This window comes from Meles meles, chromosome 5, assembly GCF_922984935.1.
Source record: "Meles meles chromosome 5, mMelMel3.1 paternal haplotype, whole genome shotgun sequence".
In the NCBI taxonomy this organism is placed as follows: domain Eukaryota; kingdom Metazoa; phylum Chordata; class Mammalia; order Carnivora; family Mustelidae; genus Meles; species Meles meles.
The window spans coordinates 32,383,753-32,408,339 of NC_060070.1; the positions used below are offsets into that span (position 1 = coordinate 32,383,753).

General features: G+C 37.2%; 1 protein-coding gene across 5 annotated transcripts in view; it reads left to right on the forward strand.

Annotated features, from left to right (window-relative positions):
- The window catches only part of USP45 (ubiquitin specific peptidase 45), a 73,481-nt gene that overhangs the window by 8,174 nt on the left and 40,720 nt on the right, over positions 1–24,587 (forward strand). For all 5 annotated transcript variants that reach the window (XR_006818359.1, XM_046005618.1, XM_046005620.1 and 2 more), the window contains exons 4-6: positions 3,057–3,229; positions 4,566–4,669; positions 10,474–10,574. Coding sequence is in view for 4 of the 5 variants with exons in the window: in XM_046005618.1 (XP_045861574.1) it covers positions 3,057–3,229; positions 4,566–4,669; positions 10,474–10,574 (378 nt within the window). In the remaining variant the exon portion in view is untranslated. The remainder of the gene's footprint in view (positions 1–3,056; positions 3,230–4,565; positions 4,670–10,473; positions 10,575–24,587) is intronic.

The window sequence follows — 24,587 nt, forward strand, 5'->3', positions numbered from 1 at the left end:
TGTATTTCTTTCCACCCAACAGGGTTATGCAGCCCTGGGGTTTTTTCTGGAATCTGAAGATCTCTTCTCCCCTCCTGCCGTAGAGACAAGACTGTATCTGGCAGATTTGGCTTCTTTGTTTCTCACTTAGTGAATTAGAAATTGCCTTCATTTGCTTCTTAAAACAAAACTGGCTCTAGGGGCTCTCCTGCCAGGGTTGTTGCAGCCCGGAGATTTAGGTTTCATTCTGCGTCTGCGAAGCATGGGGGATTCTCTGTGAGACCTACAGCTGCAGTGTGCTCTCGGCTTCCTTCTGTATGCACTCCTGTCTGAGCTCTGCTGTGTTGTTCCGGGAGGGCCCTGCCACTGGATTTATGACATGGGGCTTCAGAAAATGACCTGGACGTTTTTGTTTTCTACTCTTGTTGACCTTGGACAATTTCTGGGAGGAAAATGGGGAAGTGTTGATTTTATTTTTTATTTTATTTAATTTAAAGATTTTATTTATTTATTTGAGAGAGCGAGCAAGAGAAGGCGAGGGTCAGAGGGAGAAGCAGACTCCCTGCTGAGAAGAGATCCTGATCTGGGGCTCAATCCTAGGACTCCAGGATCATGACCTGAGCCAAAGGTGGTTGCTTAACCAACTGAGCCACCCAGGTGTTGACTTTAGACTATCATTTGTAAACTGGAGGACTTTCCTGTAAAGTTTTTTAATATTTAAAGTGAAAAACGTAGATTTTAATTTGTTTTTTATTTGTTTATGTGAAACAACTCTAGACTTTAATATATTTATATATTTTATTCAGGAATCTCGAGAAGACTTATTTGGCAGATGAAATTTACACTGTTGTATGATTAAAGAAATTACAGAAGACTGAGGAAATCTTATTAGCATAGAAATTTTTTTTACATCCTCCCCCAAAACATTGTGAATATTATTTAAACACTGGTTAACTCTTGTAAGAAAACATAAAACTTTGAAATTTACTTATAAGAAGTATGTATGGTTGAGACATTTAAAAGCTAATAGAGTTAATTTCTACTCCTAGAACCTTTTTATCATGAATTCACTTATCTCTGGATTCATTAACAATTTCAGTTTTATAAGTCTGAATGGTAGACTCAGAGAATAGTTAAGTTGTACCCTGGCCAGATCCCACCCCAGGGATGATATAGAAAGTGTATGGAGTGATTTTTATCCTTAGAAATTAAAAAAAAAAAAAAAATATATATATATATATATAAAAGAAATTTAAAATATTAAAACCTATATATCTATATCTATATATATCTATATATCTATATATATAGATATATATAAAAGAAATTTAAAATATAAAAAACTCAAAGCATTGATCTCTAGTAACCCACTTCTAGGTCCTGTATTTGTGTGGTCATCTATCAGTCTTCCTCAGAATACCCCTTTCTTTAATGGCATGTGTCCTTGCTTTTCAAATGTAGGACTTTGGAATTCCTCCTTCTGTGTCTATTCTTAAAATTTGCTTTTGGTGTAAAATTAGAAGTCCTAATTTTTCACCAGATTTACACATCATTTTTGTTGAAATTATATTTTATAATAAGTCACTTGTCAGGAGTCACATACTTAGGCTTCAGGATGAAGAGAACTAATGCTTCGTCTCTCACTAGTTAACTAATAGGTGAAAAGGAGTGCTGTGCACTTGGGAAGGAAAGTGGAAAAAGTTGAAATGTACATGCTCCTGTTTCCCTCTTCAAGTTACTCAGTCTTTCCTTTGTTGTTTACTTTTGGTGGATAGTTGTAGTTCTGGTGTTTGAAATAGTTGAGATGGAGAAATAGAAGTGTTCAGGTATTTGGGAGAAGTGGAAATGTCATTGTGTCCTTGGGAGAAGGACACGATTATCTGAAGAAATAAAAACATATTAGCTGATTTAGTTCAGTTGTCTCCACACAGTCACACAGTGCACCCAGTGGGACTCTGTTATAAAGGATAATTAAGGAGCATGCAGAGTCACTTGTTATTTGGAAATATTCATTAAGGAGAATTCTTGTTCATGTAAATTATGCCATTGTTTGTTCGTCTTTCTCCTTTCTCTCAATAGTGATGAAAATAGCATCTGAGCAGAGGTAGGCTCTGTGGAAAGATTTTGTGTGTATATTTTATTCATTTATTTATTTAAAGATTTTATTTAACAGAGAGAGAGATCACAAGTAGGCAGAGAGGCAGGCAGAGAGAGAGGGAGAAGCAGGGTCCCTGCAGAGCAGAGAGCCCGATGTGAGACTCAATCCCAGGACCCTGAGATCATGACCTGAGCTGAAAGCAGAGGCTAAACCCACTGAGCCACCCAGGTGCCCCTTTGTGTGTATATTTTAATGAGAAGGAAAATATTCAAAATGCTTGACCTGCTCACTAATAATCTATTTATTTATTTATTTATAAACTCTTTATTTTTAAACTAATTTTTGAATTAATAGGAAGGTTCAAAGAGATATGCAAGGAGGTCCCATTCACCCTTCACCCAACCCCTCCTGATTTAACATCTGGTGTTTCTTTCCTTTTTTTTTTTTTTAAGATTTTATTTGTTTATTTGACAGACAGAGGCTTTAACGTACTGAGCCATTCAGGCACCCCCAATATCTGGTATTTCTATGTACAATGTGATCACCAGGAAAATGACATCCATACAATCCTTAGAGCTTATTCTGATTTCACCAAGTGTGTGTGTATATGTCTTGTGTGTGTGTGTGTATGTCTGTGTCTATGTGAGTGGGTATAACTCTGCGCACTTTTATTGCATGTGTAGTTTTGTATAACCGACACAATTGAGTAACTTGACTGCTCCATCACCACCCCAAGGTTTACCTGTTTATAGCCACACTGCATCCATGGTCCCTGGCCGCCACAAATCTGTTCTCCAAATCACCAATCATGTTATTTCACAAATGCTTTAGAAATGGAACCATACAGTATGTATCCTTTTGAGTTATTTTGTTTTTCGGATCTCTTTTCTTTTTAGTTACAGCATTTTAATGCTGCTGACTTTTGCTAGCTCTTTGGTTTAGCAAAGAAAATGTTCCCATTTCATTTTGTCTCATTCAGCAGGTTTCACTTGCCAGCATGTAAGTCATGCTATCAGTGTGAATCATGTGAAGAAAGCAATAGCTGAGAATGTGTTGTCAGTTTGCTCAGAATGTTTAAAAGAAAGAAGATGCTGTGATGGGCGGCCAGTACTTCCCTCTGACATTTGGTTGTGCCTCAAGTGTGGTTTTCAGGTGAGAAAATTGATTTTTATCTGTGAGTTTGTCTTAAATATTTTTCTTAAATGCTTATTTTAAGTTGGACTATTGGTAATGTTTAGAACTTAAAATAAATTTATTCATATTCAGATAGACTTCTCCAAGGTTGAACTAAGAAACATTTGTTAAGGTAAAATAAAAGGTATATTATTTTCAGAAAGCAATCACGTGTGGTTTAGAAATACTTTGAAAGGGAATCCAACCTACTTGCAGTAGTTCTCATGTCTGGACCTGCCTTTACCTATTTGTATTTACTTAAGAAATAGATCCAAGATTTTTTTACATCTTACTAGATTAATTTTTTCCCTCTCTACAAAAGGATTCTTATTTTCCTCAAAACAATTTTTTAACATCTTAGAAGCTATTAATATCTGTAATATTTTTTTGAATAACATTTAAGATGTCTATAATGTTTCTAAAATGAGAGGAATGCTTATTACCTCACATAGTTCGTAAGTAAGACCCCTTTAGGATTAGTTAATTCAATGAAAAGAGCACCGAAAACTGAAATTTCTTCCATTTTTCTTTTGTCCACCCTCAACTTCATCGCTTTTTTGGCCAAATATGGTTCATGCATTATATGTCATACAGCAAACCTCAAAGGCCAGAAAGAGGGCAAAAAGGACATCCCTTTCCTGTTTTGTTTTTAATTATTTTTGTTAACATATAATGTATTATTTGATCCAGGGATACAGGTAGGTGAATCATCAGGCTTACACATCTCACAGCACTCACCACAACCCATACCCACCACAATGTCCATAACCCCACCACCCTTCCCTACACCCCCACACCCCAGCAACCCTCAGTTTGTTTTGTGAGATTAAAAAACTTTTCCCAGAAATATCTAGCAGACTGCTCCTCATCTCGCATTGACCAGAACTGGATCTCATTTCTTTACTTAGCTGGTGAGGGAAATTACTGTGATTGGTCTGAGTCTCATTAGTTGCCAGTGGGTTTGGGTGGAGGTGTGGACAGTATTAGAAAATGTGTTTATAGGAGGAGAGGCACTGATCTGCGGGGATGCTTGGTGCCCCACAATGTGCAAGACAGAGAGTATATTCATTTTTAAGTAATAGGGAAATGAACTCGGCCCATAATTGTTTTAGGCAAATACTATATTACAAAAAGCAAGTTAGCCTCTTTGCAAGAAATTAAACTTGATGAGAATCTATATTATTTTCTGAAATGTTTCTCTCCTGCTTGAAATGAAAAACTAAAACTTTTCTAATCATGAGTATGATTTAAGTTTTGATTAATTTGAAACAAACCGATATGTAAATCATACAAATAGCATTCTGTTCATCTTTAGGGATGTGGTAGAAACTCAGAAGGCCATCATTCACTGAAGCACTACAAGAGTTGGAGAACAGAATCTCATTGTATTATAGTTAGTCTGAACACATGGATTATATGGTAAGTTGGATTTTCTTACCACTTGTGTCCACTACAAAAAAATAACATTTTCTTTGAGCTTTACAATGTAAACTATTTAAAGATATTATACCCTCTTATGTTTTTTATCCTATGTATCCATATCCTATGGAATACTTTAAGAAAATTACCTGTGAATATAAAATTTAAATAAAGAATAATTTAGTCATCCCTCTACTTTTTTTTTTTTTACATTTTCTTCATAGGATAAAGAAACATCCTTCCTAGTTGATTTCTCATAATGAAGTTGCTAAGACAGGAATTCCAGAGTACTAGGAAAGGAAAGTGCTTCAAAAGTAGTCAGGTGGTTTGGCTTAATCCTGGCTGGGAACAAAGTTCAGTTCCCTCCTTTTACATATAAGGACACTGAGTATCATTTACTTTTTTATAGTTACAAAGTAAACGTCCAGGCACTAAAACAAGTCTTTGATTCCCTAGTTTCTTACTAGCATGGCATACTGGCTTCACTGGCATAGATGGATACTGTATTAAAAAGCTTCCCAGATGTTTTACCACAAATTTTTTTTTTTTAAATGTATATATGCATCTTTTTCAACAGAAATTTTCTAAAATTTTCAAAAGTGTTCCTTGAATGAATTTTCAGAAGTTTTCACAGAAATACTTTAACTTTGTGTTTTCACTTCTCGGATCTAAAATTAATGTAGCAGTATTTTGGCTTATAGAAGAAATCATCATCTTATAATATAAATTCATGACATGGGTCAGGTGTTGCTGCATTTGTGTTTTTGTTGTTCCCAAGTATTAATATTGGGGGGAATGAGGAAAGCATAGAGACAGATTACTATGTAAATGATACATTGGAGTAAGAGAGAGGAGGATGGGGGCGCCTGGGTGGCTCAGTGGGTTAAATCCTCTGCCTTCGGCTCAGGTCATGATCCCGGGGTCCTGGGATCGAGCCCCGCATCGGGCTCTCTGCTCCACAGGGAGCCTGCTTCCTCCTCTCTCTCTGCCTGCCTCTCTGCCTAGTTGTGATCTCTCTCTGTCAAATAAATATTAAAAAAAAAAAAGAGAGAGAGAGAGGAGGATGATGATGCCATGGTGTGGCCCCTGAAGAAATACTTCTCTGTAGCCTGAATGGAGCAGTGGTCTCCAACAATGGGGCCCATCACAGTCTCCAGGAAGTCTTGTTAAAATAGACTGCTGGGCCTCAGACTAGAGATTCTGATTTTGTAGTTCTTGGGTGGGACCTAAGAATTGCATTTCTAACAAGTTCCTAGGATTGCCGATGCTGCTGGCCTGGGGACCACAGTTTGAGGACTACAGAAATAGAGGAAGGTGGAGGGAGAGTTGAGTGGCACCTGGTAGAATAGGCTTATTTCAAGTGAGTCTGTGTCAGAACTTCTGTTGTAGCTCTTAGGACCATAATTATGGTGTGAATCATGATGTAATTTCAGAAAAAAAAAAAAAAACCTCAAAAAACCAAAAAAAAAAAGCACACAAAAACCAAAACGAGTTACCTAGCATAATAGTGTTGTTAATTTTAACAATTAGTTTAATGTTATTGATTTTGTAATTTTATTTTTGTGCTTAATTATTTAATTTTGCTTTCATAGATATATAGACCTATAAGGATAATCAATTATTGATCATTTTGTGAGTAGACTGTTAGATATGTATCATAATGAAAATAATTTAACTCATATTTGAGCATCTGTAAAATTTTTTTCCTTTCTAACAAAGAAATTCAAGCTGGTCATATGCATGTACAGAAGCTTAGAGGTTGGGACTATTTTCTTTTTCCCATCAAATTCTTTTTTTTTTTTTTTAATATTTTTAATTTTTTATCTGACAGAGATCACAAGTAGGCAGAGAGGCAGGCAGAGAGAGAGAGGGGGAAGCAGGCTCCCCGCTGAGCAGAGAGCCTGACTCGGGGCTCGATCCCAGGACCCTGGGATCATGACCCGAGCCGAAGGCAGAGGCTTTAATCCACTGAGCCACCCAGGCGCACCCCCCCCATCTAATTCTTAAACCTTAAAAAGTTTAACAATTTTGGGGGTGCCTGCGTGGCTCAGTCACTTAAGCATCTGCCCTCGGCTCAGGTCATGATCTCAGGGTCCTGGGTCCTGGGTCCTGGGATCGAGCACTACATCAGGCTCCCTACTCCTCAAGGAGTCTGCTTCTCCCTCTGTCCCTTCCCCCTTCTCATGTGCGTGCTCATATTCTCTCTCTCAAATAAATAAATAAAATCTTAAAAAAAAAAAGTTTAACAATTTCAGTAGAAAACTTTACTAATTTCGATTAAAGGCCAACTTGAACTAGAAAAAAAAACTTGGAAACCCTAAAAAAGAAAGGAATATGGTAGAGTTGATTTAATTATGGCTAATAAAGTGTTGCTCAGTAGTGGATTTAATGCTGCTTTAACAGGTAATAATTACTAGCACAGTGGCTTCGTACCTCTGACTCTCTTCAGAATCACAGAGGTGGAATTTGAAAAATCAATTGGTACCATTCATTGGTCCTCTGTTAAATCAGGGCTTTTATATTAAAATCATTATGTTATAATTATATTATTATATTAAATATATTTAATTGTATTAAATTCCATACGTGATTCTTAGCCTGACCAGTGTTAAGAGGCACTGGTTGAGCACTTAAAGTTAACATAGAGGATGAGTGCTTTTATTTATCTTTTTACTTTTTCAGGTGAGTGCTTTTAAAGTACTTAAATGTTGGTTGAAAGGTATAACATTTCCCCTATACTTTTATTACCTTACTGATTTGTGAGCCCTCCTGTGTTCTAGTTTCTCATCTGTAAAAAGAAAGTATTATACTTCTGGAGAGCTAATCATTTTTAAAATGATAATACTGTTTTGGCTGTTGTGACGAATTAAAAATTCATCATGCATGTAAATGCATGTAAAGCATTTACAATAGTGCCTGACACAAGTAGAAGCTTAATTAAAATTTTTTTTGGTTATTTCTAATGGGAACAAGTAGAATTAATTCATGTTGAGCTGTCCTCTTTTCTCCAAACCCACTGCCATTGTGTAGTTTTTATTTACATTTTCTTTTTGTACTCTTAAAGTGAATATATTTTATAGCAAGTAAAAATTAAATTATAGCATCAGTAAAAATTTCTTCACATTTCAATATTTTGCAAATGAGCAATTTTTATTATTTTTGGCAATAGTTACATCAGTAAATTTTGAGGGTTTATAAGGTGTAAATCTGGTAACTACATTGTTTGAATTCCATCATGGTCTATTAGAAAAGATGTTCTGGGAATGTTTTCTGTAGCTTGTTTCCTTCACAGGTTTATCTATGTACCTGTGTATTTCCTTTTTTCTTTTCAAGACTTTTTTAGGATTTTTCTTCTTTTTAAGATTTTCTTTTTAAGATTATTTATTTGACAGAGAGGTAGCACAAGTAAGCAGAGTGGCAGGCAGAGTGAAAGAGAGAGAAGCAGGCTCTCTGCTGAGCAGGGACCCGATTCGGGGCTCGATCCCAGGACCCTAGAATCATGACATGAGCTGAAGACAGCCACTTAACCAACTGAGCCACCCAGGTGCCCCATACATGTGTATTTCTGTATGCAAGCAATAAAGTAATATTTGTATTTTGTGTATGAGTAAATATTTGACTGAATTTTGAGTGCTGTTTAGAATAGGAATCCAGACCTAGTTTGTAGCCATTAATCTCAGGACCACTAGTAATAATAAGAAGATTGTGAATATGTAGTGTGTTGGCATAACACTTAATATTTAGGGGCGCCTAGGTGGCTCAGTGGGTTAAAGCCTCTGCCTTCGGTTCAGGTCACGATCTCAGGGTCCTGGGATGGAGCCCTGCATCAGGTTCCCTGCACGGGGAGCCTGCTTCCCCTTACCTCTCTGCCTGCCTCTCTGCCTACTTGTGATCGCTCTCTGTCAAATAAATAAAATCTTAAAAAAAAAAACAAACCATTTAATATTTATAAAACACTTTCAATATGTTCAAGTATATGTTCTTATTTGACTGTTGGATCTTATGAAGATATGTAAGATATTATGAAGCAAGTAATGATAATACATAGAAAAAATCTTTATTAATACTATATGCACTAATGAGTAAACTTAGTAGAGGGCAGCTTTCTAGAAAGAAATGTGCTTTTGAAAATCTCTGAGAACTCTCTTCCTAAGCCCCAAATAAAACAAAACACTTAGCCAGGCTTCCCCTCTCTGTAAGTGGCATCTCCATCACTTACGTATTCAGGCCAGAAGCCTAGCACTTACTTTCTTTCCCTTTCTATTTTTAAATCCTTTAACAAAAGTAGACAAAACTGTATAATGATACCCTCCATACCTGTCCTCCAACTTGAAACATTCCCAACTCTCAGCACGTCTTTCCTCTAGACCAGAATTTCTCGATCTCAGGACTTTCGTCATGTGAGCTGACAGTTCTTTGCTGTGAGAGGACTGCCCTGTATGTCACAGGAGGTCTAGCTCTCTACCCAGTGGATGCCGGTAGCAGCTTCCCCAGTTGTGACAATGAGATGTGTCTCAAAACATTACCAAATGTCCCCTGAGGGGCAAAATCGCTCCTGTTTGAGATTCTCCAACTTACCCTCATCCACTTCCCCCTTTCCATGGCAGTTATTATTATTTTTTAAAAGATTTTATTTATTTGACAGAGAGACATAGTAAGAAAAGGAACACAGGAGTGGGAGAGGGAGAAGCAGGCCTCCTGCCAAGCAGGGAGACTGACTTGGGGCTCGATCCCAGGACCCTGAGATGACATGAGCCGAAAGCAGGCATTTAACGACTGAGCCAGCCAGGCGCCCTGGCATGGCAGTTATTTTTATATTTCTCTGTTTCTACCTGTAATTTCTGTAAAATAAATCTGTTCATTTCTCTCTTGCTTCTACCCTGACATTCTATTCCTGATTTCCTCCATCTGACATTTGTCAGAGTGATGTGGTTTCTTTTGTTGTTTGTTTGTTTTTTAATTTATTTGACAGAGATCACAAGTAGGCAGAGAGGCAGGCAGAGAGAGAGAGGGAAGCAGGCTCCTTAGCAAGCAGAGAACCTGATGCGGGGCTCGATCCCAGGACCCTGAGATCATGACCTGAGCCAAAGACAGAGGGTTAACCCACTGAGCCACCCAGGTGCCCCTCCAATCTATATTTTAAAAACATCACTCTTGGGGGTAATATACATAGAGTGACGCATTAGGTAAGTCTAGAGAAATGAGCGGGAGAGAGTTCATACAAAGCCTTATCATTCAAATTAAAGTTCTGGTACTTTATCCTAAGTGTAATGGAAAGCCATGAGGAGTTTTTTAAGCAAGGAAGTGATGTGATCCAATCTGTATTTTTTTTTTTTTTAAAAGATCTCGTCCATTTATCTGACAGACAGAGATCACAAGTAGGCAGAGAGGCAGGCAGAGAGAGAGAGAGGGAAGCAGGCTCCTTGCCTCCCATTTTATTTATTTACTTATTTTTAAAAGACTTTATTTACTTATTTTTAAAGGATTTTATTTATTTACTGGACAGATAGAGATCACAAGTAGGCAAAGAGGCAGGCAGAGAGGCAGGCAGAGAGAGAGAAAGAGAGAGGAGGTAGCAGGTTCCCTGCTGAGCAGAGAGCCCGATGCGGGGCTCGATCCCAGGACCCTGGGATCATGACCTGAGCCGAAGGCAGAGGCTTTAACCCACTGAGCCACCCATGCACCCCTACCCCCCCATTTTAAAGACAAGACTGGGTAAATATCAACTTTACTACTTTATTACGTGGCGTGCAAAATTATTAAAGATGATTTCATATTTACTTACATATTTATATTTTTTTCAGGTGTTACGAATGTGATGAAAAATTATCAACACAGTGTAATAAGAAGGTTTTGGCTCAAACAGTTGATTTTCTCCAGAAGCATGTTTCTAAAACACAAACAGGTAAGTTAAGCAGTTGCTAAAGAAATTTGTATTAATGTATAATATTTTATATTTCATACAGAGAGTTTGTAAGTTCATAAGTAGTGCCTTAGATTTTACTGAGAGCGCTTCACACAAGTGCCATGCGTTCTTAGGTCGTAATCTTGTGATGTTATGTTGTGTTGTATTTACGTAACTAATATGAGAAGCTAGAGAGGGTAGTGACTAGATCGTGGGCTTCTGAGTCAGACCAGTGCTGAGTTTGAATTCAGGCTCCACTTAAACTTCTGACTAACTGTGTGTCTTTTACTTCTTAGTTCGCTTACTTTAAAAATTAGGATGGTAATTTCAATGTGTGTGGTTACTGTGAGCCTTAGAGATAATGTTTTCTGAAAATTTAGAAATGATGAATGTAAAAATGCTTGCATGGTGCCCAACACCTGTTTATGGAGTGATATCTGTTCTTTGTTATATAATCGTAGTGTGGTTCTGACACTAACCACCAGGAGTTAGGCTAACCTTGCAGATTAAGGGCTTGCTTAGTCCAACTCAAGATTAAACTCACTTCGGAAACCATCCTCAAGCTCCCGGGCTTACAGGCTGTCTACATTTCTGACAAACTGGCTATAAAGTTAGGGGTTCCCACTATCCTTCTTAGATTGAATAATTTGCTAGAATGTCTCAGAGAACTCAGGAAAGTCCTATAGTTAAAATTATAGCTTTATTATAACAGGAAAAAGATACAGATTAGGACCAGCTAAAAGAATAGACACATAGGGAAAGAACTAGAAAAGTCCCAAACATGAATCTCCTGTGTCGTCTTGTGGAGTCAGGACACATTACCCTCCCGGCACACTGATGTTTATCAGACACACAAAGTACTGTTAATTGAAAGCTATCTGGAGCTGTGGTGTCCAGAGTTTTTAATTGGTGTTTCATTGGATAGGTACCACTGCTGGAATCATTGGCCACATAGTGGAACTCAGTCTCTGGTACCTCAGCCCTCTAATCACACGTTGGTCTTTCTGGCTTGGCTAGCTGCCATCCTGAGTAATCTTATCAGCATAAATTGTCTAGGAGCCCACCAAGAATAAGAAAGACACTCCTGTCCCTCTGGAAATCCCGGGATATAGGGGTTACTTCTCAGGAACCTGGTTCCTGAGAGGCCTAATCCTTTTTCATTCAATAGTAATATATTTATATGTTATATACTTCGTTAGTTATGTATGTTGTTGTCTAACATATAACGATGTATAGCACATGTTAATCTAAATGAAGAGTGTGTAGGGAAGCAGTTTCTTCATTCAGAAATATTAAGTGCCTACCACATGCTGGGTTTTATACTTTATTCAATATTAGTGATAAAACAAAAAACAGTTTTATATTGCCCTTTTGGAGTGTATAGTATAGTGGGAGAGACAGACCAAAAATATATGTATGTATTTCTGATGAGTGCAAAGGAAAGAAGAGATTGCAGGGATAGGTAATAATCTAGTGGTCACAGTGATCAAAAAAGGCCAGTGTAGCTGGAGTGTGGTTTGCTGGGAGAGAGTAGAACGAAATGAAGAAGTGAGTGGGGAAAGAAAATAAATGGGTGGGAGTTCGTGAAGGATATTGTAAGAAATTCCGTGGTCAAAAATTTTTATTTCATTGGAAGTGTAATGGAAGCTGTTAAAATGCTTTGAGCCAGGGAGTCATGTCATTTCATCTTTTAAAAATAACATTACTCTGATTTCTGTATGGACTGTTGGAGTTAAGAGTAAAGGTAAGGAGATCATTAAGAAGGTCAGAGGAGGTTGTTGTGGTAGGGCAAATGAGAAACCAAGAGGGGCCCTGGTGGAAAGTGGGTGGAGTAGATGTAGTGAGTGAGGGATTGCGGGGAGAATCCAAATTCACCTCAGGATTTTGGTACTAGGTGAATGGGTGAATGGACATGATCGTTTTGAAATGCCCGTGGTGCAGAATTGAACTGCTTAGTAGGTGGCATTCAGAAACTGAAAAATTATATTAAAATATACTAGTCATTAGCTATATTTTCTATAGCCTAATATACAAGCATTTTTGTTAGCTATTGCTCAAGACAATAATGGCAAACAAATTGGCAAAGGAACTGGAGAAGGTAACCATGGGTTCCGGACAGCAGTAGAAATGATTAATTTTTTTTCACTCATTCATTTATTCAGCAAACATGTATTGAAATGTTACTCTGTCCCAGGCATACTAGTCATAGCTCCAATTCTGCTCAAATAAAGAACCAGGAAAATATGATGATGCTAGACATTTAACACTTAAGGAACGGCTTAGGGTCTTAATGCTGCCTCCTGAAGACTGCACATTTAATATGCTTTTTTGGCCACAAGAAGATATGTGGGGATATCCAGGGGTGGCAAAAGTACAATTACAGAAAATATTTTATCTGGATTTTTTTCCATCTTAGAGGGTCTTTGAGATTAAAAATAAAGCCAGTCTGATTTCATTCCAGTTCTACAGATTTCTTGAGTATTTATTATCATAAAGGATATAAGGTAGGGAGCATGGAATGATATGGTCAGTAGAAAGAACATGGGCTTTGTCAGGGTGTGGGTTCTGGCATTCCCACCGGCTCTTTGACCTGGGGCAGGTTACAGTTCATCTGAGCCTCATTTTCCTCAGCAGTTCCTCTTTTCCGTGGTGTTTCAGGGAATAGAGATTGATGAGTTCTTATCCTAAAGAATAATAATAAGCAGAATAGAGTTGTATTTTGAGTGATGTTCAGAGTCCTTCAGATATTCAAAAAGGGTTGAAATGTTCAATTGAAAAGAACTGAGAAAGAATTGTGAATGAGTTGGCTTTCAAGCTGACCCTTAAAGGAAGAATTTTGGGTAGGCAGAGACGAGAAAAGCAATCATTTCAGGTAGTGGGAAGCACCGGTGTAACCCTTAATTGTGTTTGTGGAACCATGGGTAGCACCTGGGATAATGGGAACAGGCTCTTGAGGGAGTTTGAGAGTGTGTCAAGCCTTCAAAGTTAGGGAGAGACATAGTTCTGAATTCAAGGTTTCCTGAAGTTCCAGGTCAAAATGTCACTATCTTTCTGTTCCAAGCTACAGTATCTCTCAGGCAAGTTTGATTTAAAATAAGATGCATTGACATTCTAGAAATAAGTTTTTTGGGATAGTAATCTGTGATATTCTTTCTTGTGTGAGGCTTTATTTTTATAAAATACATTAAAAATCAGATCTGAAAGTTCTGTTGAGGTTTGTAGGAATGCCGATTATGATTATGCAACTATTTTAAATGATAATTGTGAAGACTGTAGAAATTTTAAAATGTATATGGTAATTTAACAAGAATATGAAACTAAATTGTGTTTTAGGAGGGAAGGTAAGAATGTTTTTAAAGGATTCTGTTTATATTTTGCTCTAAGAAAAACAACTGCTGAGAAAAGCCTGTACCTGTACTTTATGCAGTTTTTAAGTTATGCAAAGTCTGAACAGTTTCATGTCTAATAGATCTAATTTAGCTACTCTGCACGGAGAATCTCGGCCAGTGCCCCAACCATTTGTAATTACCACCAGCTCCGTGACTCTCAGCTTTTGGTCTCAGTAGTCCTTTAGATTCTGAAAAAATTAGTGAGGACTTAAAGAGTTTTGCTTGGGTAGGTCATAGCTATCGATATTTATCACATTAGAAATTAAAGTAAAAAATTACAGTATTTATTAAATCACTGAAACATAGCAGTAATTTCCATGACATGTTAACACAAATCATGTTTTAAGGAAAGATAACTTTTTTGTAAAACAACACAAACTTAATAAATGGCATTGTTTTACATTTTTGTAAAGCTCCTTAGTGTCTAGCTTAATAAAAATAGTTGCTTTCTCCTAACTACTTCTGTATTCAGTCTATGATACCATGGTGTCTAGTCTCTAGAAAACTGCATTATATAACTGAGAATGAATGGAAGGGGAAAAAAAAACCCCAAATAATGTCCTAGACTTATTATGAAAATACTTTTGACCTTATGGACCAGGGAAAGGAGGAGGGTGTCTTCGGAACCACTTTTAGAACTGCTGAACTAGCATATTTCTGTCTGTATTTTCTGTCTTCAACCTTATTTGCCCTGAGTTTCAGCTCACATCCTACTTCAAGGACACTGTTCCAGTCTTTTATCTTATCTTTCCTGCTTCTGTGCAGCCTACTTCAGAATCTAATAACACAAGGTTTTGTGGTGTTTAGTTTTCCTGTATATGTGTCTTTTAAAAAAATATATTTTTTTGAATTTAAAATTCAGTTAATTAACATGTAATGTATTATTGGTTTCAGAGGTAGAGTTCAGTGATTCCTCAGTCTTATATAATACCCTCTGCTCCTTACATCACGTGCCCTCCTTGATGTTCATCACCCACTATGTGTCTTTCTATGAAACTGCATGTTCCTTGAGGATTGTATCCTGGCTTATATTCTCTTTGATTCTCAGTGTGGCTAAGCAGTAAATACTTGCTGAATTGAACTGAGCTAGCATGTGATGAGTTTTTACTGAAGAAGTAGGAAAAGCTTTGCATTTTCACCAAAAAAGCCCTATTAATCTCAAAATTGTCTTATTTATTCATTCAGCTTTTAATATACTTGAGCTTCTACCTTGTGCCAGATGCTGTGCTGGGCATTGGAGATACAAAAGTGAATGAAACAGATCTATTTCTGTTTCTGCTATTATCGATCTTCTGGTCAAGTCAGGGATATTGCTAAATCACACTTAATTGCCTAATAATTGCTTACCACTGCTGTGATGGTGCAAGTGCAGGGGACTATGAGGATACTTCTGAGTGGTAGTGAATGTAGGCTGCATATTTTTATTTCAAGCCAGAGGTTTTGTTTTGTTTTGTTTTGTTTTTTTGTTTTTTTGTTTTTTTTTTTAGTTTTACTTAATTGCAAGAGAGCTCTAGTGGGTCCATGAGCAGGGTTGGGCGGGGGAGAAGGAGAGAGGGAAACAAACTCCCCACTGAGCGAGGGCTTGATCCCAGGATCCTGAGATCATGACCTGAGCCAAAGTCAGATGCTTAATAGGCTGAGCCATCCAGGTGCCCCTAGAGCAAGAGCCTTCAGAGCCAGGAGCTGAAGGATATGTTGAAATTAGGTAGACAAAGAGGAAAAGGGTGTGTGTTCAGGTGGAGGAAATGGCTCATTGATGAAGGAGCTTGATTTGTTCAGGGAATTCTGTAGAGCTGTAGGTTGAGTTTTTTTGATGCCGGGGGCTGGTGAGAGGGTTAGACTAGATGTAGGTAGAAACAGATATTGAAGGGCCTTGTATGTTTAGAGTATATCCTGTCGGCAGTTAGGAACCACTAATGGATTTTTAAGTGGAGAAGTGAATAATTAGTTTTGGATTTTAGAAAAATCACTAACAGTAACATGGAGCTAGAAATGCCTTTATAGATATATAGATATATATATGCCTACTCAGTCATGTGGCAGTATCAATTTATTATATGACTGAAGATTTTCTGAGGTTAATGGTTCACTAAGAGTTAGTGGAATTTTGAAAATAGGTGAAGTAATTATTGTTTAGTTCCAAAGTATAGGAGTAGCAGGGCAGGCAAGTATTCTTTCTACTCTTCAAAGATTAAACTTTTCAGCTGTAGAAATGGGCAAATTACATTAATACTACATGACTGGTTTAGGTAATTGCATTAGGCAGTTGAGGAAACTCCAGTGCAGGTTCCCAGAAGAATTCTTACAGCTGTGTAGATTTCACATCTGATGCTAGGATTTGCTTAAAAAAAAAAAAATCTGTCTACACCTCCCCCTCAAACACATCCCAGAAAATTGAAAACAAGTAAAATCCCCATATAATAAGAAGGTCACATATAAGATAAGATTTTTTAAAAAGCAGGAAAACTTTGTGAAAACCAAGAAACATGTTTTATTAAAAAGTGGGTCAGTGTTCTCTTAAGGCTCATGAGATATGTCACTTTGATAGTCTTGTAAATATTCTACAAATACTTAATGAATATAGGTATTCCTGATGAACTAATAGCATCGAATATTGATTTGCTTTTTGTGAATTAGATGGATGATTGACAATCCCATATTGTTTTCTGAGTAATTTTGACCCATAATTTTTAATACTGGGGGGATGCCACTTTCAAAGAGCTTAAAGAGGGCCTGAAATATATTCTGTTAAATTCATTAAGCTTATGCTTTTGGTATAAAAAGACACAAATTATGTTGGTTTTTTCAGTTTTATTAGGAATAAGTTTGCTGTATCTTTTTTTTTTTTTGGCATGTTTGAGATCTGAAATAATGTATCTGAGGATAAATAATATTGTGCCCTTTTATAGTAACAATTTGAATATAATGTAGTACTTTATAGCTTTTTGTAAAAAAGGAATATATTTTGTTTTGCTATAAAGTGACCATCAAACACCTCATAAATTTATTTGAATTTTCAAAAATAAGTACTAAAAATAGTTAACTTCCCTGTGTAGAAGGGGTTAGGGACAAAAAGATGTTGGGCATTTAAAAATAACTTATTGTTACCCGTAGGGATAAAAATCCACAGCTCTCCATCCAAACTACAGAACACGAAATTATCTGAGTGACTATTTTCTCAGTTCTCTCAAAGACAGCACTAACTAGTTCCTTTGTGAATACATAGGGAGAAGTTAATTGTATACAGTGAGTGCCTAGGGCATTAGGGCTTAATTCTTTTTAGGAACCCTTTGAGAAGGGCTGCTATAAACTTTAATAAAGGTATAAATTCACACCAAAGACATATGGCAATTGATTACATCCAGCCTCCGCTAAAGAGTAGTGGCCTTTTCTTTCATATCACCACTTGCATTTCGTAAGTGTCTTAAGTTATCAACTTATTAACCTTATGATCCATTGTTACCCAGACAGATAGTAGATCATAGTGGTTAAGTTTGTGGATTCTGAAGCCATACTGCCTGGGTTTGAATCTCCTTTCACGAAAAACTGTGTGCCTTAATTTCATCATCATCATCTCTACAGTGGGGACAATTATCAGCTAAAATAATGCTCTCAAACTCTTTTTTTTAAAGAAGGAAATTACAAAATAAGTTTACTTTTCCTGTGCTTGTGGGAAACTCAGGAATCAGCAGTGTTCCCTTTTTGGTTTAACCAAAGTAATTTACAAATCACCAAGGTAATTTAAAAATATTTATAACTTTAAGAAAAGGTAGATATTTAATATTGCTTGGCAACAGTTTGCAACGATGTGGATGGAACTAGGGGGTATCATTGTAAGTGAAATAGTCAGAGAAAGACAGTTATTGTATGATCTCACTGATATGAGGGATTTGAGAAACAAGACAGAGGATCATAGGGAAAGGGAGGGGAAAATGAAACAAGATGAAACCAGAGAGGGAGACAAACCATAAGAGACTCTTAATCTCAGGAAACAAACTGAGGGTTGCTGGAGTAGAGGGGAGTGGGAGGAATGGGGTGGCTGGGTGATGGACATTGTGGAGGATATGTGCTTTGGTGAGTGCTGTGAAATGTGTAAGACTGTTGATTCACAGACCTGTTCTCCTGAGGCAAATAATACATCATATGTTCAAATTCCATTTGAATTAAATACCAGGGAAATGTATTAAATTACAATAAAATGGTAATAACAGAAAAAAATATTGCTTGGCAACAAATTTACTAGTCACTGTTTTCAGTTTTCTCCCATGAAAGCTGCATCTCTTTGTATTTGCTCTTTATTTCTGTAGGTAATTTTTTTTTTGGAATTTTGGACAGTTGAGAAACACACCTTAAATTTTGATGACTGTTGTTATGCTGCCTTCCAGAAAGATTATACAGAGGGTATAGATGACAAGAATCCCTATTTTCCTGTATTTAGCTTTGTTTACAGTTTTTAGGGGTTTTATTTTTTGGCAATAATGAAGTTTGAAGTTTTAAATGTCATCATTACCAGATCCATCAATCTTTCCTGTAAAGACTTTTTAGTCTTTTGGACCATGCTTTGAAAGACTTTTATACTTTGCGATTATAAAGATATTCACCTACAATTTATTACACATTACTTTTTAATATATGTCATATGTCTGATTTGACATTTTAAAATTTGATTTAAAAAATCATAGAAACTTTGTATTGGGATCATGTTTGTGATAGGAAAATTTGAGCTACATAAGATTACTTTTTAGATAGTCTTAGCCAAGTCGTTTAAGAAAAAAAGATTTTTTTCTTTTCTCGTTCTGTGATCACCCAGTTTTCTATCTTGCAAGACCCGAGGTTTCCATAGAACCTATCAGGTCTATTCAGTTAACCAGAAACTCTTTGAGTACTCAGATTCTAGGCTTAAAAGGAAACGACAGAGAGCTAAAAGAACTTTAATAATTTTGTCTGGAATGCCTGAAGCTTTCTCTTGATGTTCTCTGCCTTCTGGGTCTATGTTTATCTTATTACGAAAGTACAGTATCTGATGACAATGTTGGTAATATAAAAAGATAAGGAGGGTGATCCAGAGTAAATTCCTTTTGATGTAATAACCTTGTAACCCTGAAAATCTTTGATGAATCTTTCTAATTATGGGCATTTCAAGGGTTCAGGTAAAAGTTGAGAACAAAATAAATCATTGGTAATCAAATTTTGTATAGTGTCTTGTTTGTTATTACTTTAACAGCCTAATAAAGATTTTATTTATTTATTTGACAGACAGAGATCACAAGTAGGCAGAGAGGCAGGCAGAGACAGAGGGGGACACAGGCTCCCTGCTGAGCAGAGAGCCTGATGTGGGGCTCAATCCCAGGGCCCTGAGACCATGACCTGAGCTGAAAGCAGGGGCTTTAACCCACTGAGCCACCTAGATGCCCCCAGCCTTATCCTTTTAATTATACTGTACTTCAGAACATCTTGAAGTTCCATCCTTAGTGCATTTAATTCTGCGTTTGTAAAGGAAGAGTTCGTAAAGTGAGAATGACCTGAAATCCCTGCCAGATTGAGAAAGCATTGTTGTCTCTATAAACAAAATGATCAGTAGCCATTCCTCATTAATAATGCATTACTCTTTATTAAAACACACACACCTGTCAGTATGTCAAATTATTGAGAGACTGATTCAGATACCCTTGTTTTATTTAAGATTTATTTGAGGGGTGAGGGGCAGAGTCAGATGCTTAATGACAGAGCCATCCAGGCGCGTCAGATACTCTTGTTTTAAACTAGAATCTTAAATTCTCAGCTGATACTTTCTTAGTGAGCAAATGTACGTGTATACTTAATTTCTAAAAGTTTTGCTAAGATGTTATGAATCTGAGGTTCAGTATCTCTATGTTGGCTGTATATCAGTCTTTACACTCATCAGTCATAAGCAATCAAATATAAACACTTACACATAGTGGTTCATAGAGTGCCTGATACAACAGAAGTTTAATAAATCAGTTGTATTTGAATTATTAGATTTTATAAATGTGCTGTTTAGTAAAACAAAAAACTTGCACTTTAAAACACATTTAGGGGTGCCTGGGTGGCTCAGTCATTTAAGTGTCTGACTCTTGATTTCAGCTCAGGTCATCATCTCAGGGTCCTGGGATCGAGCCCCATGCTCTGCTCTCAGCAGGGAATCTGACTGAGATTCTCTCCCTCTCTCTCTCTCTACACCCCCCCCCCAGCACTCTCACACACTCTCTTTTTCTCAAATAAATAAATAAATCTTAAAAAAAAATTAAGCACATTTAAATAGTTCTTAGAAAATGTCATTTTATTTTCTAGTTAAATTACCTGATCTATGTAATATTTAAGTCTAACAGCATAATTGTGAATATGTTCTCACAGACTTACATGTAGAAGTCAATAAACAGACCCTTGCCACTTGTGTGAAGTGTCTATTTAACCATGACATAAACTATTTTTATTGTGATTGCCCTGTGGCTATGTTCTTTCTGGCAGTGCTGTCCATATTTGGTGGCTCTGCATGGAGAGCCAGGTGGTGCTGAAAAGCATCGCACAGTGAAGCGTGGATATATCTAGGTTCGACATTTGTCATCCCTTACTGCTGAAGGGAAGGGTAAAATCTGTTTTTCCATATGTTTATGCTTTTTTTTTTTGCCCGCAGTTTTGTCCAGATGGTCCTATGAACATTGTTTACTTTAGGATGCTATCCCAGATGTTTTGAAAACTGATGGGTAATGTGGTACACAGATACATAATCATTTGCATGTTACAATTTTTAAAAATGCTATTTGTTCTTATAAGAATAAAATATGATTTATTTCTGGAAGTATTTTTCAAGTGAACGATAAATATATTAAAATACAAAAATATGAAAAATGTTACATATATCTGATTAGCATATATAGTATATATATCAGATACATATATATACATATATTCTAATATATATATTAGTATAATCTGCAGTTTATTTTCCCTAACATTTTTTTCATGTTAATAAGCAAAAAAAAAAAAAAAAAATTCTGGCAACTTTAACTGAAGGAAGTACTTTTTTTTTTCTTTTAAAGATTTTATTTATTTATTTGACAGACAGAGATCACAGGTAGGCAGAGAGGCAGCCAGAAAGAGAGGAAGGGAAGCAAGCTCCCGGCTGACCAGAGAGCCCCCGATGCTTGATCCCAGGACCCTGGGATCATGACCTGAGCCGAAGGCAGAGGCTTTAACCCACTGAGCCACCCAGGCGCCCCTGGAAGGAAGTACTCTTGAGGAGTGTTTTGTTCAGGGTTGCATATACCTTGATATGTAAGATGCTTGTCTTCCTATCTTTTATAATTCTTCTCATTGTACATAAATCAGAAGAAAGTAGGTGGTAAAATGGCAATAGATTTATAATCAAAAGATTATCATATGACTTTGGGCAGATCAGTTAACCTGCTGGAGAGTGAGTTTTTTAAATGTAAAATCAGAGTAACAACCTTGCCTAAAAAGGTTTAATTACTCTCTCATCTGAAATCTCTTCAAAGTCACTATGAAGCCATCTAGTGGCAGCAGCAAGAACGAGAGCTGAGACCACCCGATTCCAGGCTCTACTTGGAATCTCAGATGTAATGAAGAGGTGGAACGGCTCCCATGTGCACACCCAGCCAGGAGCCATATGGGGCCTCCTCTTGTTTGTGCAGTGCTTCTTAACCACTGACTGGCTTTTTTCATTTTTCATTTTATATCCACTTGCAGGTTTGAATATTGTCTTGCTTTTTCCTGCTTTTCCTTTTCTTTGTGCCTGGTCTCTGCCCTTGAGTAACCTTTCCATTGATTTTACCAGCCTTTGCCCCCAAGTTCTCGTATGGGGTTTAATTATTACTTGTTTTAATATATGGAAGACAGGAGAAGAGATCTATCTTGCTAGTTCTTTTCTGTGTTAATTCAGAACTCTAGGGTTCAGAGTCAAAAACAACTCTTCAGTATCTGGACAGCAGACATCCTGTAACAACCAGTAATGTTTAAAGAATAAGCCAACAGGAGAGCTTGTGTGGCTCAGTCAGTTAAGCAGTCTAACTCTTGATTTCAGCTTAGGTCATGATCTCAGGGTCTTGGGATCGAGCCCCATGTAGGCTCTGTGCTCAGCAGGGAGTTTGCTTAAGATTCTCTCTTTATCTGCCCCTATTGCCTGCTTGTGTGTGTGTGCTCTCTCTCAAATAAATGTTAAGAAAAAAAAGAATAAGCCAACAGGAACAAAAGGAAAAAAATGGGCAGTAGGGTTTATGGGAAAATATTACATCATGGATACATCAAGTCTTAGCAACTTGAAAGAAAAATATTTTCTGGGGTGCTTGGGTGGCTCAATGGGTTAAAGCCTCCGCCTTCTGCTCCGGTCATGATCCCGGGCTCCTGGGATTGAGCCCCACATCTGGCTCTCTGCTCAGCCCAGAACCTGCTTCCTCCTCTCTCTCTCTGCCTACTTGTGATCTCTATCTGTCAAATAAATAAGTAAAATCTTAAAAAAAAAAGAAAAGAAAAATATTTTCCATGCAGTAGATTTACTTAATGAAAAAAACCCTTAGAAACCACCGTTCATTTTTCTCAGTGAGGTATGAAAACTACACAGTCAATATAAAAGGCAAAACTCATATAAGCAATTCTGAAAATCAGTTAGAAATAAGAGCTGAGCTTGAGAACAAAAACCCAGGAAGTTACAGGAAATGATTGAAGAGAAGAAAAAAGTGAGGGCAGAGAAACGATGGGCATGAAGGATCGCTTGTGAAGGTATGGATGTTGGCACAAGTAACAATTTGGGGGAGGCTCTCCAGGCTGTTTTCATCTACTTACATAGTGCTTACCTTGCCAGGTGCTTTGCAGATAGTCGTTCTGCATTTAATCCTTATGAAAAGCTTATTAGGAAGTTTATTAATCCCCCTTAATTGATGCCTTTTCTTTGACAAAAGTCACAAGTGCTGAGTCAAGCCTTATTTGAACCAACAGGATGCGTATGACATCAGTCTGTCCTACCTTAGATTACACTTTCTTTTTGTGGTGTTTGCTTTCTGCTTCTGTTCCTGAAAAGAGGGCGACTTCCAGCCCTATTCCTCTCGCTCAGTGCTATGGTGTAGAAGGGCAGGATGGGAGGGGTGTCTTAACTTATTTACTCGTAGGAACACATCAGAAACATGGAGGGCTAAGGTGCTACTGAACCTGTTTAATCCGCTATGTTTTCATTTATATTGAATTTTTATTATATATGTTCTCCCCAACATTACACCCCTATGGCAGAAAGAGCAGTAGTGAGACATTTTCTGATCTCCATCAGTCTGACTGGGGAGACAGTCAAATATCTAAAAATTAATTAGCAGTGCAAGGCAGTATGTCACATTAGATGAATAAAACACATAGTTGTAAAGAACTACAAAATCTGAAGGTTGAAAAGAGTTTAAAAATGATATTTTGGGGGGCGCCTGGGTGGCTCAGTGGATTAAGCCGCTGCCTTCGGCTCAGGTCATGATCTCAGGGTCCTAGGATCGAGCCCCGCATCGGGCTCTCTGCTCAGCAGGGAGCCTGCTTCCTCCTCTCTCTCTGCCTGCCTCTCTGCCTACTTGTGATCTCTCTCTGTCAATTAAATAAATAAAATCTTTAAAAAAAAATGATATTTTGGTTAGGGGCCCCTGGGTGGTCAGTTGGTTAAGCATCTGCCTTTGGCTCAGGTCATGATCCCAGGGTTCTGGGAGCCTGCTTCTCTCTCTCCCTCTGCCTTCCCCCCTGCTGACTTGTGATTTTTCTCTCTCTCTGTCAAATAAATCTTAAAAAAAAAAAAAAATTTCGGTTAAAACCAAAAGATTTGAGAACTTGGAAATTTCCTGTCAAACTTCAAATGATACATCTATAATAGATTTAATAGATTTTGAGAGAGAGAAAACAGAAGTGGGGGGGGGCGGAAAGGGAGACGCAGAGAATCTCCAGCAGACTCATGCTGAGTACAGACCCCATCATGGGGCTCCATCTCATGATCCTGAGATCAAGACCTGAGCCGAAATCAGAAGTTGGCTGCTTAACTGACCTGAGCCACCCAGGTGCCCCTCAAATTACATTTTGATTCGGAAAGTAATTTGCTGTTGAATAGATGTGATCATGTCAGTTTGTAAAAGTTAGAAATTGTTCTTTTCCCAATTGTTTTGAAACATGATGAATTGATACAATTTTCATATCTTCATTAACTATATAAACCAGTGAACCCAAAACATGTACTTATATACTATACATATAGGCATTTTACTTTTTATATTATAATATAGTTCTAATTTTTTAAGCTTTTTATTTTGATGTTTCAAACTTATAGAAAAGTTGCAAGAACAGTACAAAAAATTCCTATTATATGGTGATTTTACAATTCCAGTATTTCTTCTGTGTGTTAGCTGGCATTTTCTTGTATGGAAGAGTTTTTCACTTTTCCTCCAATTTAAAAAACCTGTTATTGATTCTGACCCATTCTCATTTTGTTCAATGAATAGTAAACTATTCCAACCCTTCTTTATTTTAATATTCAGGTTGTCCCAGAGTGGACTGGTGGGAACGTGTTCAGAATGGTGCATGTGTATTTTGACCTACTCATTTTTTTTTGAATACTTCCTTATTTTCTGGC